Source organism: Epargyreus clarus, unplaced genomic scaffold, assembly GCF_041222505.1.
Source record: "Epargyreus clarus isolate Ecla_fem2 unplaced genomic scaffold, WU_Ecla_fem_2.2 ptg000023l, whole genome shotgun sequence".
Taxonomy (NCBI): domain Eukaryota; kingdom Metazoa; phylum Arthropoda; class Insecta; order Lepidoptera; family Hesperiidae; genus Epargyreus; species Epargyreus clarus.
This window is the reverse complement of record NW_027332230.1, coordinates 17,114,328-17,131,661: the sequence shown is the minus strand read 5'-3', so window position 1 is coordinate 17,131,661 and position 17,334 is coordinate 17,114,328. Positions and strand designations below refer to the sequence as shown.

The following is a 17,334-nucleotide window of genomic DNA, read 5'->3' as shown; positions in this document are numbered from 1 at the left end:
AGTTATTTATCTGTCCCTTACTTGTCTTTCTTCGAAGTCCAGTCTCCGGGCGGTGCGCAATGTTCCGGAGGTGCTATCGACGGTGAACACCAGGTCGTCGGCGGCCTGGTCGGGCAGCGTGTAGGTGACGACACCGCCAGCGCCGAGGTCGGGGTCGAATGCCTCGAGCACGGCCACTAGCGTGCCCGCCGGCACGTCCTCTCGCACCCGCGCGTTGTACGCGCTTAATGCGAATCGAGGCGCATTGTCATTGACATCATCGACTGCCACACGGACCAATGCTTCCGCACTAAGGCCACCGCCATCAGTTGCACGAATCGTAAGTTCGTACAAGGCGCGTCGTTCGCGATCCAAGGAAGCACAGACTGAAACTACACCGGACTCGCGATCAACACAGAATTCCCCGTCTCCGCCGCCGCTTAAGCTGTAAGTAACTTTTCCAAATTCTCCCCCGTCGCGATCAGTCGCATTCGCCCTGAATATTGAGGTTCCATTAATCGCATTTTCTGTTACCCGATAACTTGCAAGAGTTTTTTCAAACTTTGGAGCGTTATCATTCACGTCTAAGACTGTAACAGGTAGCAAACGTGAAGATGATCTTCTCGGCTTACCTAGATCATATACTGTTACGTTTAAATAATACTCGCTTTCACGTTCTCGATCTAAGTAGCCTATTATTTTAAGTTCACCAGTATCGGGGTCTATTCTAAATGCAGAATCAGCATCGCCACCGGATATCGCATATACTAGTAAGCCGTTGTATCCCAGATCTCGATCTTTTGCCTGTAAACGAACTAATGATGTGCCAAGCGCAACTGATTCATTTACTTTAACTTCAACAGGAAAATCTATAAATTCAGGAGAATGTAAATTTTCGCCATAACGAGATGGTGCTAAAGGAAAGTCGTCAGCGAAGTCTATCGGGGCGTTACTTCTCTCAGCAGCTGCTAGTAATTCTGTTAGACGTCGCGCCACACCGGTGTCTCTACATTCCAATCCGCTCGTTTCTCCACCACCGCCGCTTACCAAGTGTAGTGTCAAAGATGTAGCATCGGCAAAATGTGTTCCATCGGTAGCAGTTACGTTTAATACTCGTGTCTCGGAACGAACGTCTGTGAGATCGCAAGAAAGACTCAATACGCCAGTACCAGAATCAAGTGAGAAACAATTATCCTCGTTACCGCCAATTATTCTATATGAAACGACGTCACCAGAATCAAAATCTATAGCTGAAAGTGTTACAATTTCATATCCTATGGATAATCGACGAGGCATGTAACCAACGCAATCGACCCGCTCAAACTGTGGCCGATTATCATTAATATCTTCCAAGCGTATAGTAAGACGCATTTCAGCTTGTCGACGAAAAGGTAAGCCCCAATCACTGGCTCGTATCCTTAAAATATATTCACGTCGCATGCTCTCATAATCTAATAGTCTTGTAGTTCTTACGGCACCCGAAAAGTGATCTACATCAAACGGTACCGGTTGTAAATTTGCTATACTGTAAGAAATGTACGCATTTTCTCCTGAGTCTGCATCTCGTGCTATAACTCGAGCTACTACTGCACCGGTGGGACCATTTTCAGCTACCGTAACTTCCACGTTATCACGTTCGAATACAGGATCATTATCATTTGCATCCACAATAGCAATCTTCACTTTGGCAGATGATTGCTTTCGAGTACCGGCGTTTCCATGATCTATTGCAGACACAGTGAGAGTGTATAAAGACTTTTCTTCGGCGTCAAGTACCACTGAAGTGTACAGTACACCGGTTTCTGGATTAACAAAAAATTCACCACCTTCGTTTCCACCTACTATTTCGATGTATACTCGAGCGTTGGCGCCCTCATCGCGATCGCTAACTTTTAACCTTATTACTGGAGTATTGGGTGGTGCAGTCTCCGGTATGCTGGCTTCGTACACTTCGCGGCTAAATACTGGCGCATTATCATTCACGTCCGTTAGCATTACAGGCAACGTCAAATAAGACGAGCGCGGTGGTTGACCTGCATCAGTTGCCCGGAGGGTCAAATTGTAACCACGTGGCGCACTTTCTCTATCTAAAAGAGCATGTACAATTATGTCATATTCTGTTGGTTGTTTTGAAGGTCGAACTCTAAAATGCCCATCAGGATCACCGTCAACTATTTCTAATCCAGCAATTCGGCCATGCTCTCCGGAGTCCCGATCGGTAACTTCAACAATAGCATATATCTCGGCAGTAGAGTTTTCTATAACTTCCGGTAGTCGCCTTACGTGCAATTCGGGTGCATGTAAATTAGCTTGAATCACGCGCACGACGAGAGATGCTCGAGCCGCGGGAGCATCTTCACCTCGAGTTAGAAGGGACGCCCGATCTCTGGCCAAGACGGTCAACTCGTGTTTGGCGCTTTCGGTTACTGACAAAGTTCGTGTTACTGTTATTACGCCACTGGTCGGATGTACGGCAAAACGGTCAGTATTTTCAGCAAGACTATAATAAATTTCCCCATTGATGCCGAGATCTGCGTCTTCGGCGGAAACCCTCGCTATACTCGAATGAAGTTGTGCATCCTCCGGAACCAGCGCCTCGTATTCTGTGGGATAAAACAGGGGACTAAGGTCGTTTTCATCGCTAACTTCAACGGCCACGGTCGTATCGAGTTCGACTTGGCGGCCTCCGAGTTGCACGGTGGCGCGCACTTCGAGACGGTAGGAGTCTCGCCGTTCGCGATTGAGGACATCGGAGTGGCCCGCGCGCGTCCGGATCGAAAGGAAGCAGAAGTCCCCGACGACGCGCTCCTCGGCCTTGAAGAATTTGTCCTTGTCACCGTGCCGAATGCGGAAGCGGACGCGCGCGTCGGGCGTGGGCAGGCGCAGGCCCAGCGGCTCGGCGCCGGGCGGCTGTGCGGCGTACGTGCGCGGCGGGCTGTTCTCGGGGATGCTCACGTTGTACAGCTCCGCAGGGAAGCGCAGCGCGGGCGGCGCGGCGGGCGCGGGGGGCGGGGCGGCGGGGGGCCCGGGGCCGCCCGCGCCGCACAGCGCCGCCGCCGCCAGCACCAGCAGCGCGCGCGCGCTCGCCATACTCTCTGCCGCTCTCTGAAAAATAGATTAATGTTTGAATTCGTCTTTACTATACAGATGCCATACCTACTCATAAAATCATCCTGCAACTTCACTCTACTTTGTAATAACTTTTAAAACTGATGGGGTTACCTCATGTAGCAGCGGGCAGCGCGGCGGAGGGCGGCGCGGCGCGCGGCCGGCTCCGGGGGCTGCAACAAGCGATTTTGACAGGTTAGTGTAATATCTCCAAAACGACATGAAGCACACATAAAACTCAATACTGAATTTAAACCTAAACGACACTTGATGGCAATTAGAATATGTCGCTTGTTTTGAGAAGCTTGATCTCTAGGTGCACTTTGACATAGTTACTTTCCATATTTGTTGGAGTATTAATATAAGTACAGAAAAAATATACCCTACATTTGCACTTTTCCACTATTCATATTCATTTATTTGCTTTTAAATGTGGTACAATCTGGGTTGGTAGGAATATTAACAATTTTCCTCACACTTAGCTTCAGGGAAGCATGCAAAATTTTAGAAATACATTATAATTATATTACTAATGGTTACATTACATTGTATTATTCAATATGGATTAGAACATTTACTTCATGATAACAATTATTAAATTTATATTTTAGCATTAATTTTGTACATATTTAATCACAAATAAAGTCAATAATGTCAATAAATGAATCACAATGTCAATAATAATAATAACAATTTTATAAAATACTATGTCAATAAATACAATTAATAAGTTAAGTAAAGTTATGTCATGTTTTAATTAAATGTTGTAATGAAGCCTCTTGGTGTAATTTTTAATTTTTATAACACAAATATTCATTTACATTGTAAAATCATTTTTCTATAAGCCATGCTTTCAGTAACTTATTATAAATTTTTATAGCCATAGGATAAGCGTTTTTACTAAATTTCACGGTCTTTGCTAGAGGCAACACTAATTTATCATGAAATCTTTCCCTATAATCACAGTTGTCTTCTCCCTTTGTAATAAATAGATAACTGTGATAATGCACAAAACTACACATTTCAAGTAGGTATACACAAGGCAATGACAATATTTTTAGCTCTTTAAACAATGGTTTACAACTGGTTAGACTTGATACGTTGTAAATAGCGCGAACACATTGTTTTTGTCCAATAAATGCTTGATTAACATCTACAGAGTTACCCCATAGTATAATGCCATATTTTAAAATAGAGGCCACATAGCCATGGTAAGCAATTAATGCTGTTTTTACATTAGTGATTTTAGACAAACGCCTTAAAGCAAAAGCATATTTATTAATTTTATTGCAAACCATATGTACGTGTGCCCTCCATGTACATTTGTGATCTAGTGCTATCCCTAAAAATAGTGTAGAGTCTACTTCTGTCAATATATGATCATTGTGTACAATTTTTATTTTGCTATCATTTAGTCGCTTATTATGAAATTGTAGGTATTTGGTTTTGGTTAAATAGACGTTTAAATTATTTTTTGTTAAAAAGTTTATGATTCCATTTACAGTGTTATTTACGTTTTGTTGAAAATATTTAGTGTCATTAGTTTAGTCTTTCAAGTCAGGTAAAACAAGAATAATAAGTTGCTCCACTCCGTTACGCGCATTAATGACTGACCCTTATAGATGGAACTCCTATGCTACTCTGGTTTAATTACAAGTACACAAATATCCACTCTATCGTACCTCTATCTTTTTGTATTCATTTAAAATTCATACTTATTTGTTTTCTACATTACAGTAATGTCGTATAAATTTTCCTGTAAAATAAGAGCGAGCGCTAAGTGAAAACAATTAGAGTATGAACGGAGAACGTGGGGCTGATCGAGACACGAGCGGGCGCCGCGCACGCCGGCTACGTTAATTATTAACAAAGTAACTGCGGAGGGCCCGGGGGTTGTGTACGCTCTCACTATGTTCTAATCCTCTCGCTGATTGTATTTCAAGTGTGCCGCCTCGTCGCTCGACGGTATCGCGTGAAGCAGGTGCTTACACGATACGCCTAGCAATGAAATAGTGACGCTTGTTGGAATGTCGTTTTCAGTTCTGAACGAATAGCAAAATGGCATAGTACCGAGCAGCATCTGCATATTATGCAGCGATAAGGAGAAAAACCAATTGGTTTAAAACTATTCTTCTCAATAGGTTCTAGGTTTAAATCCCAGGACCAACTATCACTAAAAATTATTACCCCTTGCTTAGGTGGTAAAGGAAAGAAGGAAGGTAGAACAGAGGAAATCTACACGCCAGGCATACTTAAAAAAAATGTAAAGATGCTTGATTTCTACCGATCCGTACTTGGCCAGTTGTTAAACGAGGCCCGTGCCACAGTATAAGGATCTATGTACTCGTACTTATACTGTGCCCGTGCTTAGCTGTTGGACAGTAAAAGACGACGAGCTGCGACGGTGGGAGGTCAAGTTTACATTGTCCCTGTAGTTCCGGGACCAGAATAGGGCTACAGTATCTCCTGTTTGTCGTAAGAGGCGACTAAAAGGGGCTTTCGGGGTTGCGGGTGGTAACAGTGGGAGCTCGAATCAAACCGGCCGGCCAACGACCCTGGGAAGGACGGCGGTATGTGTGGTCGCATACCGTCGTGTACATCGGATGGTGGGGTGATTAAATCTCACTTGGGCGGAGCCCGACGGGGCAGTGCGCTGAGACTCCGGTTGCGTTCCTTTGGAGATCCCGGAGTCCTCTACGCAGCGCTGAGGACGGCCACCCTGGGGGGGTTTAGTGCGGTAAAAATCCCACATAACCCCGTGTCGCTCCCACGGCACCGGGTACCTTTTGAAGGTTTCCCCCTCGAGAAGAAAAAAAAAAAGTTTACATTAATTTATTTTTGGCTGCATGAACTTTGACTTTGACGTGATAGAAGTTGTTTATTATTTTAAAATTGTAAATTTAATCCGATTCTAGTTAATCCACTCGTTACGATAGTTTGTATCTTCGATTTGGTCGCCGTGAGTGGAGGCGTGAGAACTGTTCTCGCAAGAAGATGGTAATTAAACTTAGACATTTCAAAAGCAGTTTTACACGCAAAGTTTACTTTTGATGGCGATCCATATCAATTGATATCATCTTAGTCTAGAATGAGCAAATGTGCAGGCAATCGAATTTGGATCTGTTATTGATTAAATGAGAAACAGATTTTCCTTTTGATGGTAGAAAGTGAGACAAGGCGTGAAAATATGTAATATATTTTTATTATTATTTCTCTCTAGGCGCATGTCTTTCTTATTGTATTTGACACATCCTACAAAGAAATGTACTTTAATAAAAACAAAACATAATTATATTTACAACATTTACAATTAATAATTTTCAGCGGTAATCATTAAAATGCTTTTTCAATATCAACTGTGCCTCGCGGTTTCACAAACTTTTAGAACGTGTTTCGTAACGTGACATGAAGTCACTTAAAATACACATTTTTTGTGATATGAAAATGGAAATTCTATTTCAAATAACCGGCTTTATTTTATTTAGTTATCGATTGATTTATTTATATAGTATTCGAAATTAAATTTCAGTGTGATCTTCTATGTCCAGACGATCATTAAATTCATCAAAGGCAATAAGATGTTCTTTATGTTGTGTAACATAGTATTTCGCTTTTGGCTAAACTAAATAGCACTATATAAATGTTAAGAATAATAAAAAGGAGACAGTTCATATAGCGAATTACATAATGGCGGCGTCGGCGGAACGGGCTCTTGTAATGAGCCTGGGATCGATCCCGCCACTGTCCTGTCGGGCACGATCCACGCTATCTGCTTCACCCGAATCACACTGGGGCTTGTTGCCACTTAGTTGACAGTTTGGGAAGTTTCTTGTATCGTCTATGATCGTAACATCATCTTCAACATGCGGTGGATGTTTGAATTGAGTGATGCAAACATCTACGATACAAATGTTAAAAATATGACCGAAAATTTTAGACAAAACGAAGCATTCCGTGAATCTTGTATCCTTTTTATACATTAAGCATACAATACTGGCACTTTTTTCTTTGTTACTCCAGCGAGTTCTTCTTTCTAATCACCTGCGACATCCTTCAAGCAGTGGCGTTCTGAATGATGTATGTAATTAATGATATGCGTAATCCCAGTTTTGTTTCAAAGTTTACAATCTGTGTCGTCAAATTCTTCGAGTCCTCTTATTGTTGATTCCAGACTACGTCTGTGATATAACGGATGGATGCGGACCACCACGTACCGTCGCATCGTTGAAGTATCCGCGAGTAACACTTCGAGTCATTTACTTCAAATGTGCGTTGTGAGTTGTGACGTCTCAATTTACATTTTGGAATGAAAAAGTGGCTGCGAATTTAAAGACCAACACAACATGCACGGTTAAAGGAGCCTCAATGAGATCCGATGTATAAATCTGCATCATTTTAATCTTAATGTTTATGGACTGCTGTAAGCTGTCAACTTCAGATCGCACATCTGGTTGGTAAAATTACGCCGATAATAAATAAAATAAAAGTGAAAGGAGAAAATCTGGATAATAATAACGAAACAAAATAATAAATACATTAAGTAAAGACAAGATTTGGTAACGTCAATAAGCACGTAAAGCACGGTTAATCGCAAAGGAGGTGCGCGGGCCGGCGCGCGGCGGCGGCGGGCGCACAAACTAGGTCATATCAACATTTAGTGACGACTTTTAGATTTTACATATTTTACTTACTTTACAATAACTGATAACTGGTGGTAACTGATTACAAAACGTTTACGTATAATGAGTTATTCTCATTTTAACCACAGGATAAGGATCTATACAGTATTGTAACGCAGCCCTGTCCTTGAATTATATACGCGCTACGCGTTAGGGCTGCCCGCCTACAATATTTTAATTACATCTGCATACTTAACTTTCTTTTTAGTATTTTGATTGTATATGTTATATTTTGATGTGAAACATCTATAGCCGCACGTAAAAAAGATTTCTGGCGTGGCGACGCTTACCTTTACCTACATAGACAAATGTTCTATAAGGGACAGAGCTATTAGAACAATGTGATAAAAAAAGACAACTAGTGTTTGACCTTGCGTTTCAAGTGTACGCAAACGTAAATATTGACCATGTAATATAGTGACCAATGATTACTTCAGTCAAAACGGGACATCGATTTTTTTATGTCAAATACTTTTTACTTGAAAAAATATAGTTAAAAATAATAAAAACACGCTTTTATGATAAAATTAACTAAAAAGTGGAAAATAATTTTCAATCTAGGAATCATTTAAGGAACAGTTAATAGTATAATTGTGCAAAAAATGTGGGGCGCTTTATGAAAACTGATAAATGGAGCACCCCATGTTTTTTTTTCACAATTATAATATTTACTGTTACATAATTGACAATGGCAACGGTTCATTTCGGAGACGGCACGAAGCATCGAAAAAAGGGACTGTTCCGTTAAAAACGGGACGTATGGTGGCTTTCCCATTGATCCGCATGCTTGTCACAGACAATGAAATAATGGAACAGAAGGTAAAAAATGTCCAAAACTGTCGATAATAGTTTTAGTATATCGTAAACATCTATAGCCGCACGTAAAAAAGATTTATGGCGTGGCGACGCAATAAAATATGAAATATGTTCGATATGATAGCTTATAAATAAACATAAATTATGCTAGATTTAGTTTAATATTTAATACATTCTAAGTATTTTAATTTTGAAAAGGAAATTTTCATTTTTTATCTGTAGATTGCAAATTCCAAAACGGCGACAGTGCTGCTTCAATTGTCATGTGACGTCACCTCACTAATACTAACCACGACGAATAATAATTAAATTTGAATGTTGAATTTATATATTGAACCGAAATGAAGCCACACTTTATTAAAGCTATGTAAAAACTAACATTAGCAAATCTTTATTAAGTAGAGAAAAATGACTATTCCGAATTTCTGAAAAATCAAGGCAATCGTTATCTAAACTTTTATTTTTTCGTTAATTACGATGTCGTATTTATGGTAACTTTGAATATGATATGACTACGACATATGTATTATGGTATTTTGATTATGATATGCAAATATGCAATTGCATATAATCCGATGTCTAATCATTACCTATATTACTAATATTATTCATACAACCTGTACAGTACACAACCTTTTATAAGTTAGATATAATTATTTACACTTTTTATTTATTTACAGATTACTTCACTTAAAACAATAAAAAAAAATCATAAATACGACGCGTGCGTTGTGCAAGCCCTTCATTTATCAACAGTTTCGTTTGAGTTTGAGTTGTATTTTGCGCGGGAATAATAAAAGTTGTAAATTGGTCAAAGAAATAGTTGTATTCTATTACTTCAGAAGAGGGATAATCTCAAATAATAAACTCTAATACCTATCTACTGAACCAAATAAAAAAAGATACCGGCCGAATTGATAACCACCTCCTTTTTGAAGTCGGTTAAAAATTACAACAATCATACGTAATTTATTTTTTAAATATCAAATTATATTAATTTAAACTAATCTAATTGAGACTTTATCACTCATAAGTTAAGGAACAATCATCGTACAACGGTATAGCAACGTAGTAAGTATAGTCAACGTAGCCATTGTCAACGCTATTTTATCACTAAATTCACATTTAACATGATATATGTAGGTCCCTAGTAGGCGACAGGTTGACTGAAATTTTGTTTTAGTTGAAATTTACCTGCCTAGTAGTATAGTACCTAGTAGATTAAGTATCTAGTATTAACATAAAAATCATTGTAATTGTAATTGTAACCTTTCGGAGTTTCCAGGCAGTTTAAAACAAAAATATCTGGATGTGTTATTGTCGAATTGAAGCAACCCAAAACAGCACAAATAGTCTACAACTTTTCTTCGCCATATTATTATTGAAACAAAAAAATATACTGCTTACAAAACCGTCACATCTGCCGCTCGTCACTGTTGCACATTCACGATTGTTCGTGTACCAAGTGAGTACCGACATCGAGTTTCGTGCGTTTGTATGAAGATAGAATCACAGATTAATAAATAGTTACTACGTAATATACATCACTCCCATACAAAAGCGAAAATACCTACGCTATAATAGCCTACAAGATCTTTTTAATAATACCTGCTATGCAGAACGAGAAAAAATGTACTATAAGTACGGGCACATAGAGTCGAGATTGTGTTGCCTGCCGTACGAAACACGTCATCGTAAGAATGCGCTAGGGTTGTAGTTATGATGATAATTGTAATAAAACGAATGTTGCGATTCAATCATATTTTTTATTAGTCAATCAAATATGTTTCCGTTTTATATAGTGATTTATAATTTTTTCCCCTTTTCTGAATTCTCTGTTATTAAATTTTAAAGTTAAGAATATCCTAAATCGAGTAAATAATTTTAATAAATAATCATAAGGAAAATTAAAAAACCTTTGCTTTTTGAGACATACATGGTTACATGGTTATTGCACAATATTTACTTGGCTTCGGCATTCTGAAGCGTAAGCGCAGAAACGTTCGGGGTAGTGCGGTGCATTGCGAGCGCTCAAGCGGGCGTTCGGTGGCCAGTAATAATGACACAACAATAATACAATATTCAATTTTGGCGACCTTTTGCACGACTCATGATGCGAAGCATCAGAGAGTGCTTTACGATCGATAAATTTTTTTCGCTTCATTTTGGCGGCTATTTTTATTATTATAGCCTTGATAGTTCACGGAATCAAGATATTTTGCATACTATTGTCGAGATAATTTAATGGAGATTAATTCCATACTTTTTAAAAATTGATTTACTGCAATAGAATTGGAAAAAAACACCAAAATAGGTCAAAAAAATTTCCTGTCCGTCATGTGTGAAACCTGAAAACACTGTAACTTGTAAAAAAATCCATCATTTGAGTTTTTTTTTTTTTTAAATTCTTATCGACGATTGTAGGTCACTGAATGCGAATGATTAATTAATTCAGTGTCGTTTAATTGCAATTAATAAAAAACGAAAACTACAAGACTGTATATCTATAGATATTATGTACATTTATTCCACCAGGGGCGCTTGTGCAGTACCTTCTTCCTACTACAGCTGTTTTTTCGGCAATTAATATTGAACGACTTAAGTTTTTTTTTTTTTATATTTCATAATTAAATGAGCATTATTATGAGTCGTGCACTTTTGGATTTTCCAAACTTTTTCATTTTTTTTCTTTGACACACCTATATTTCACGGATTATTTCGTTCTGACAAACTTTTTTTTAATCGTGGTTACTTGACTATATATCGATTGGTAAACTGAAATCATCGCAAAATAGTTCTTATTATCAGGAATGTTTTAATTTGTTCACAATTTCTTAAAATTCGCCACTCTGTATCTAAAATCGCTAAAAAAAATATCGGGATAATTTGCATTCTCTGAAATCGTGAAAAATCTATGCATTTCGGTATTTCGGTAGGAAATGGCCAATATCGGTAGAAATACCGAAAATCTGTAGCTTCGAGAACACTTGGCGGCCCTCTGTCCGTTGTATCGTCGACGATACGCCGAGCGGTAGGCAGATAACGCGTCGCTTCGAGCGAGTGACGTAGGCCTGATAGAATACTGTATAGATATTTGTACCGTGGTTTAACTAACTACCTGTAGCATTACCATGAGTTTACAAAAGTATTACTCGCTAGCGACTGCGTAAAATAAATGTATGAAAAATTGTACAGCGCCTCTGGTGGTTACTCGTAGAACTAAAATCCGTAGTGGCGTAACTCGATACGTAAAAAACCTATCGAAATCAAATCGCTAGCTAATGTCATTATGATCTATTGCCATACAAATTCGGTCCCATGAGTCATTAATTTGACAGACGTTGCCAAGAAATACCGTAACGATAGTAGTTATGTTATTCACTAGCAAAATGACAATAGTTTTCTATTTACAATTTCTATAGTGGCGTTTCTATGCCAACTCATGGTAATGCTACTGTACCCTTACCAGGAGTTTTTACGTATCGACAAATATGACTGTTTTGGTATTTGTTTACGTATTGGCCCATAGGATTTCCTAGTTCTGACACAATCCGCTAGGGGCGCTGATTGGAATTTGTATGGGCAAATACGTAAACAAATACCAAAACAGTCATATTTGTCGAAACGTAAAAACTCCTGGTAAGGGTACTGAAGTTATTTTGGTGCGTTCTGTGTATACTTTGCGATTATATTTCCATTGATTCTATTCTAACAACTTTGCTACTTCAACGGATTCGATCATTGTGAGTTATTATGTATTTTTATTTAATTTTGGTTCTTTGAATACTATTTATAAAAAGACTTGGCTATTCTAATGGAATACGGTCCCCGAATTTAACGTTCGCGAAACCGCAGGCAGAAGCTCGTAGATATTAAATACGAGAAAAGCTTGCCTATAAATTAAAGGAATCGTTTTTTTAAAATATTGACATTTTTTTCTAATCAAGTCAAATAAAACATTTTTGTTTGCCAAAATAAGGTACAAAACTCTGTTGAAATGTGTTCTAAGATACAAGTATCCTCTTATTTTTACCACGTTTTTATTAGCTTGGGTTGTATGTATGTATGTATGTATCTATGTAATGGAATCTTTAAACTCGATTTTTACCCATTTTGAATGGTCCGATTAATTTAAAATTTTGCACAATTATTTAGAACCGATGACATGCACGATTTTAATAATTTTATCCCATTCTCCTCATCAGGATCGTCAGGAATCAGGATTAATAATTTTCCTTGTGCGATTTTAGCGTGGTTTTTAGTTTTTAAACTATGTATAATTATTAATCAGTACTATAATTTTGATTAATTTTCCAGATATCCAAAGTTATGCATAGATGTAATACCTTTTTTTCTTTACAAGGGGGAAACTTTTAAAACGTACGAGTACCTGACGACATGGGAGGGAGCGACGCCGGGTTATGTGGGATTTTTATAGATTGTCGCAGAACTCCGGGTTTTCCGACGGGACACGACCGGAGTCCTCCAAGCCAATCGGGCTCTGCCCTGGAGGAGCAGATTTCGTTCCTCCCCCACTATCTGGTGTTTACGACGGTATGCGACCACATATACCGCCGTCCTTCCCGGGTTCGCTTACTGGACGGTTCGAGCTTCCACTCTTGCCGCCCGCAACACCGGAAGCCCACTTTTACGACAGGCAGGGGATACCGTAGCCCTATTCGAGTCCTGCAACTACAGGGACAAAATATGTAATACCTGGTAATAGAATATCATTGAAGATATGAATAAAAGTGTAGTACTAATAGTGACATGAATTTTTATAAATTGAGTTATTAAATTTAGCATCGATTGAATTTCTTGGCAAGTATCGTGAGGTGAGCGTACTACCCCGGCAGGTAGTCGCGAGCGAGGGTAATCCCGGTTGGCGAGCCGCGGCGACGGGATCACGGCCGCTGCAAGTGTTCGTGCTGCGTGCTGCGTGCGCGCTGCGAGCGTCACGCGTCACGCGGACTCACGCGTCGTCGGACGCACACTTCGTCTAGACATTGCGTTCATACATTAATCGGAATACAAAATGTTTTCAAAGATATCGTTTTACCCCAAACGTTGTACCCCAAATATTAATATCTATAATACATTATTTTTCGTTTAAGGTGAGATCGCAACTGACATGTAAAGCAACGTCAAAATTGTCATTATCTTTATAATAATACAGGCGTGTCCATGGAAAGTAGGTAATCAGATATTAATTATGAGTAATGATGACCATAAGTAAGTGTTATCCTTATCTACAGTTCTAAGTACCAGCGAATATCCACTTGTGCGTTTGTCATCATTGTCATCAACAAGAATTTTCCTGTAAACGAAGTGTTTGAGACATTTTTATTGTATAATAGAATAAACTTAAGTCACTTTAATTCATGGGCCGCTATGGGTATATATGTAATAGGATAGGGCGTGCATTAGTGGCACCAGATACACTTCTACACTTAACCTTAAGTAGTAGTCGAACAGTAGGTAATTAATCGATAATTAATGTAATGAAAGTCTTAAGGACTCAGTTGTAATGTCTCGGTAAATAATTATTCTTTATAAAACCTTTCAAACCGGAACAAAGCGCTGCTATTTTAAGCAGAAATAGGTTTGATGGCGGTTTCTAGCATAGGCGAGGCCAATTTTCACATCCTCTTTCGTTTATCGTTGATTTTCCAGACTTATTACTCTCCTTACTTTTTTACATTATATCAACGATAACGGTTTAAATGTACACTATGGCCACAGTATAAAGATCTATATTTGTACCGTGCTATGGCCTAGCCTAATAATGAACTGAGTTAGCTACGAAATTTAAAAGCATAATTAATTTTACGCGCACAGAGCTACAGCTAAACTTTATAATTAAACTAAATATGATTTAAATTATGACATATATAGCTAGTTTGTTAAATGAAATTTCGTTATTTGGATTTTTTTTATTTCGAATGTGCACTTGGAATAATTTCCTATATAGGTTAGTGATACAAACTTGCTCCATTCAGAAACTTCAAACTATAGAGTATTAATTTCCAGCGAGGCGCGGAGAACAACAATGACGTTACGTTCACTAGAACGGCGTCGTTCTGCATGGCTGCGGCGGTGATTGGGAACTAATGGTGCGCGTCGCTCGTGTTGTGGAGCTCACATGAACTGACTTTTCCTGAAGTTGCAGTGGAAACTCTGCAAGTGGAACGCGGCGTGTTCGGCTCGCGTGCGCGGTGACGTCACGCGGCGTGACTCACGCGTGTCCCCGGCGCGCGGCGCTCCGTGGCCGCTGTCAGCGGTCGCATCGCTGACGACACTCGCATCTCGTAGCGCCGACAGCCCGCCGTAGCCGCTGATACTGTGCTATGTATGTAGCGGTTACTATTTAATCTGATACTCGCTATTATTGTTATCGACATTGACGCCGCGTCGGGCGCCGGCACGGTCTCTCACACATGCACAATCATTTCTTACAAGTCCCATGAATGTTTGTACATTGTAAGTATGATTCAATCTCTAACTAGACTTATATACTATCATTTAACTTTATTATTTCAACTTCTTAACTTGAATATTTATATGTAATGAATCAAAGCCTAGTCGACGTATTCGATGGCAGTATCTGGTCACATAACCGGGAATACTCTAACAGCTCTAACTTGTAAACAGCAAGGCGATCATATCAATATACCTATCGCACTTGTTTATGTTTCGGCTAGCTCCACGTGACTTGTTTCTTTTTAAGATTAAGTAAGTTAGCAAGTTAGCAAATAAAAATGGTCTTATCTGTGTCATACATCTAAACAAAATTAATCACTACTTTGTCCTTATTTGTAAATTAAACACATACTAGGGGCCGTTCAAGTATTACGTAACGCAATTTTTGAAGATTTTTGACCCCCCCTCCCCCCCTTGTAACGCACCGTAACGTTTTTCTATACCCCCCCCCCCTAACGTTACGTAACACTCAAGTGTCAATTTTTACCCTAAACTCGCTAAAAAGTTATGTTATAGTTTTTATCCTTGGGATACTTTTACTTACATATTTACTTTATAATACTAAGAAATAAAACAAGAGATTTTTAATCCGAATAAGAGTAAAAACTAATAAAACATCAACTCCGAAAAAGCCGAACTAAGTCGGCTGAACCCACTCATTCAAGGGATTTCCCGTAAAACGTAAATGAAAAGGGTTGCCAATTTAGGAGTTTTAACTCCCTATTTTTTTATTAAAAAAAATGTTACGTAACGTGTATTACGGAAGACCCCCTCCCGCCCCTGTAACGCATCGTAACGTTTTACAAGACCCCCCCTCCCCCCCAAATTGCGTTACGTAATACTTGAACGACCCCCTAAACAATACTTTACCTACATGCGTTCACAATTCTTCTCAATTCTCTGACTTTTGATTCACATTCCTGTGAGTGACTTACTATTTTTCGACATTATGATTAAGATATCATTAATATTACAAAATACTTAATCATCACATACCTAAAGCTTGTAATAAAAACATCGTGTATAAGCATGCCTGATTTTTCTTCATTTTACAATCTGCATTTGGTTTTTTGGTGATCTGTGGCCGTAAGCCCTTTACGTTCAGTGAGGAAACTAAACTTGCATTCGACACTCGGCAGTCGAACAGTAGGTAATTAATCGATGATTAATGTAATGAAAGCCGAGACACATTAAGTTTATTAAACATGAAGGATATGTGGAGGAGAGTAGGGTGTTGTAGGCCGCCTTGGTATTAATTAAATGTAAAAAATGTAAAGTAGCATTCATTAAGCCTTAGTTTAGAGAACGTTTCTTGATTACATCGAACCGCCGTCTAAGTAAAATATGAAACTCTTGGGAATAGATTTGTTGGTAAAACAGTTAACATGTCTGATAACTGACAAAACTAGTTGCGGGATAGATTGAGCGCCGTGAGTAGTAACACAACAGACACGGAGAACTGTTGATGATGTCAGCGCGGCGCCAGGTCATCGGCCTAACCTCCCGCGCCTCCTCGTAAACACCAATGAAGATACGAACCGCCAATTGGCGTAACGTTATCCAACTTATACGTGAATTATGAAGCAACGTAGACGGAGTTAAATAAGTTAAGATATGCAGACGAGCGCTATTGCGGGACAAGACAAGGGCACGAAGGGCCGTGCGTCGGGCGCGGGCGCAGGTATGCGGCAAACATCCCGCGCGGCTGCGGGGCGGCGGTGCGGGGTGAGCGAGAGGGGGGAGGGGGGCGACAGCTGCGCGCACGCACACACGCGCATGGCTCCTTTCCCAGCGCACACGCGTGCACGGTGCGCAGTGTGCGTACACCACGAACCCGTATGTTCACTGCCATATTGGGCTCTTTAATCGCGCCGAGCTTAGCTGTAATAGCTCGACCGCTTTCGCTAGATTGCGTACATAATTAACTAGGGCCATTATCTGCAGGTTAAAATTACACATGGCTATACGGCAGGTATTATCTAAATGGGGACGTGCAAAATCTGATCACGGAAGTTTAACAGCGACCTCAGGATACACGTTTGATACTTTATATTTACTGGCTTCATAGGTATTATATAACTAAACAACTTAGCTTAGTTATTTAAAAAGCACTGGTTGAGGTCTGATTAGAAAAAAACAATTGTTGATTAATTCAATTGTATATATTAGTCCTTTTAGCAGATAGATCCCCATACAGGAAAAAAGTGTGCAGGAATGGCGAAATCCGAAACTAGCTAATAATAAGTAAGAGAGATAAGTGAAAAACGCTGAA

The 17,334-nt window shown here is 39.4% G+C and overlaps 1 protein-coding gene across 1 annotated transcript in view; it reads right to left on the bottom strand.

Moving 5' to 3' along the window:
• Window positions 1-17,334, bottom strand: part of LOC140751781 (fat-like cadherin-related tumor suppressor homolog) — a 32,725-nt gene that overhangs the window by 3,867 nt on the left and 11,524 nt on the right. Inside the window, exons 2-3 of the mRNA XM_073085820.1 lie at window positions 3,202-3,260; window positions 22-3,084 (exon numbers count right to left, since the gene is read on the bottom strand). Coding sequence (XP_072941921.1) covers window positions 22-3,069 — 3,048 coding nt within the window. The 5' untranslated portion in view covers window positions 3,070-3,084; window positions 3,202-3,260. The remainder of the gene's footprint in view (window positions 1-21; window positions 3,085-3,201; window positions 3,261-17,334) is intronic.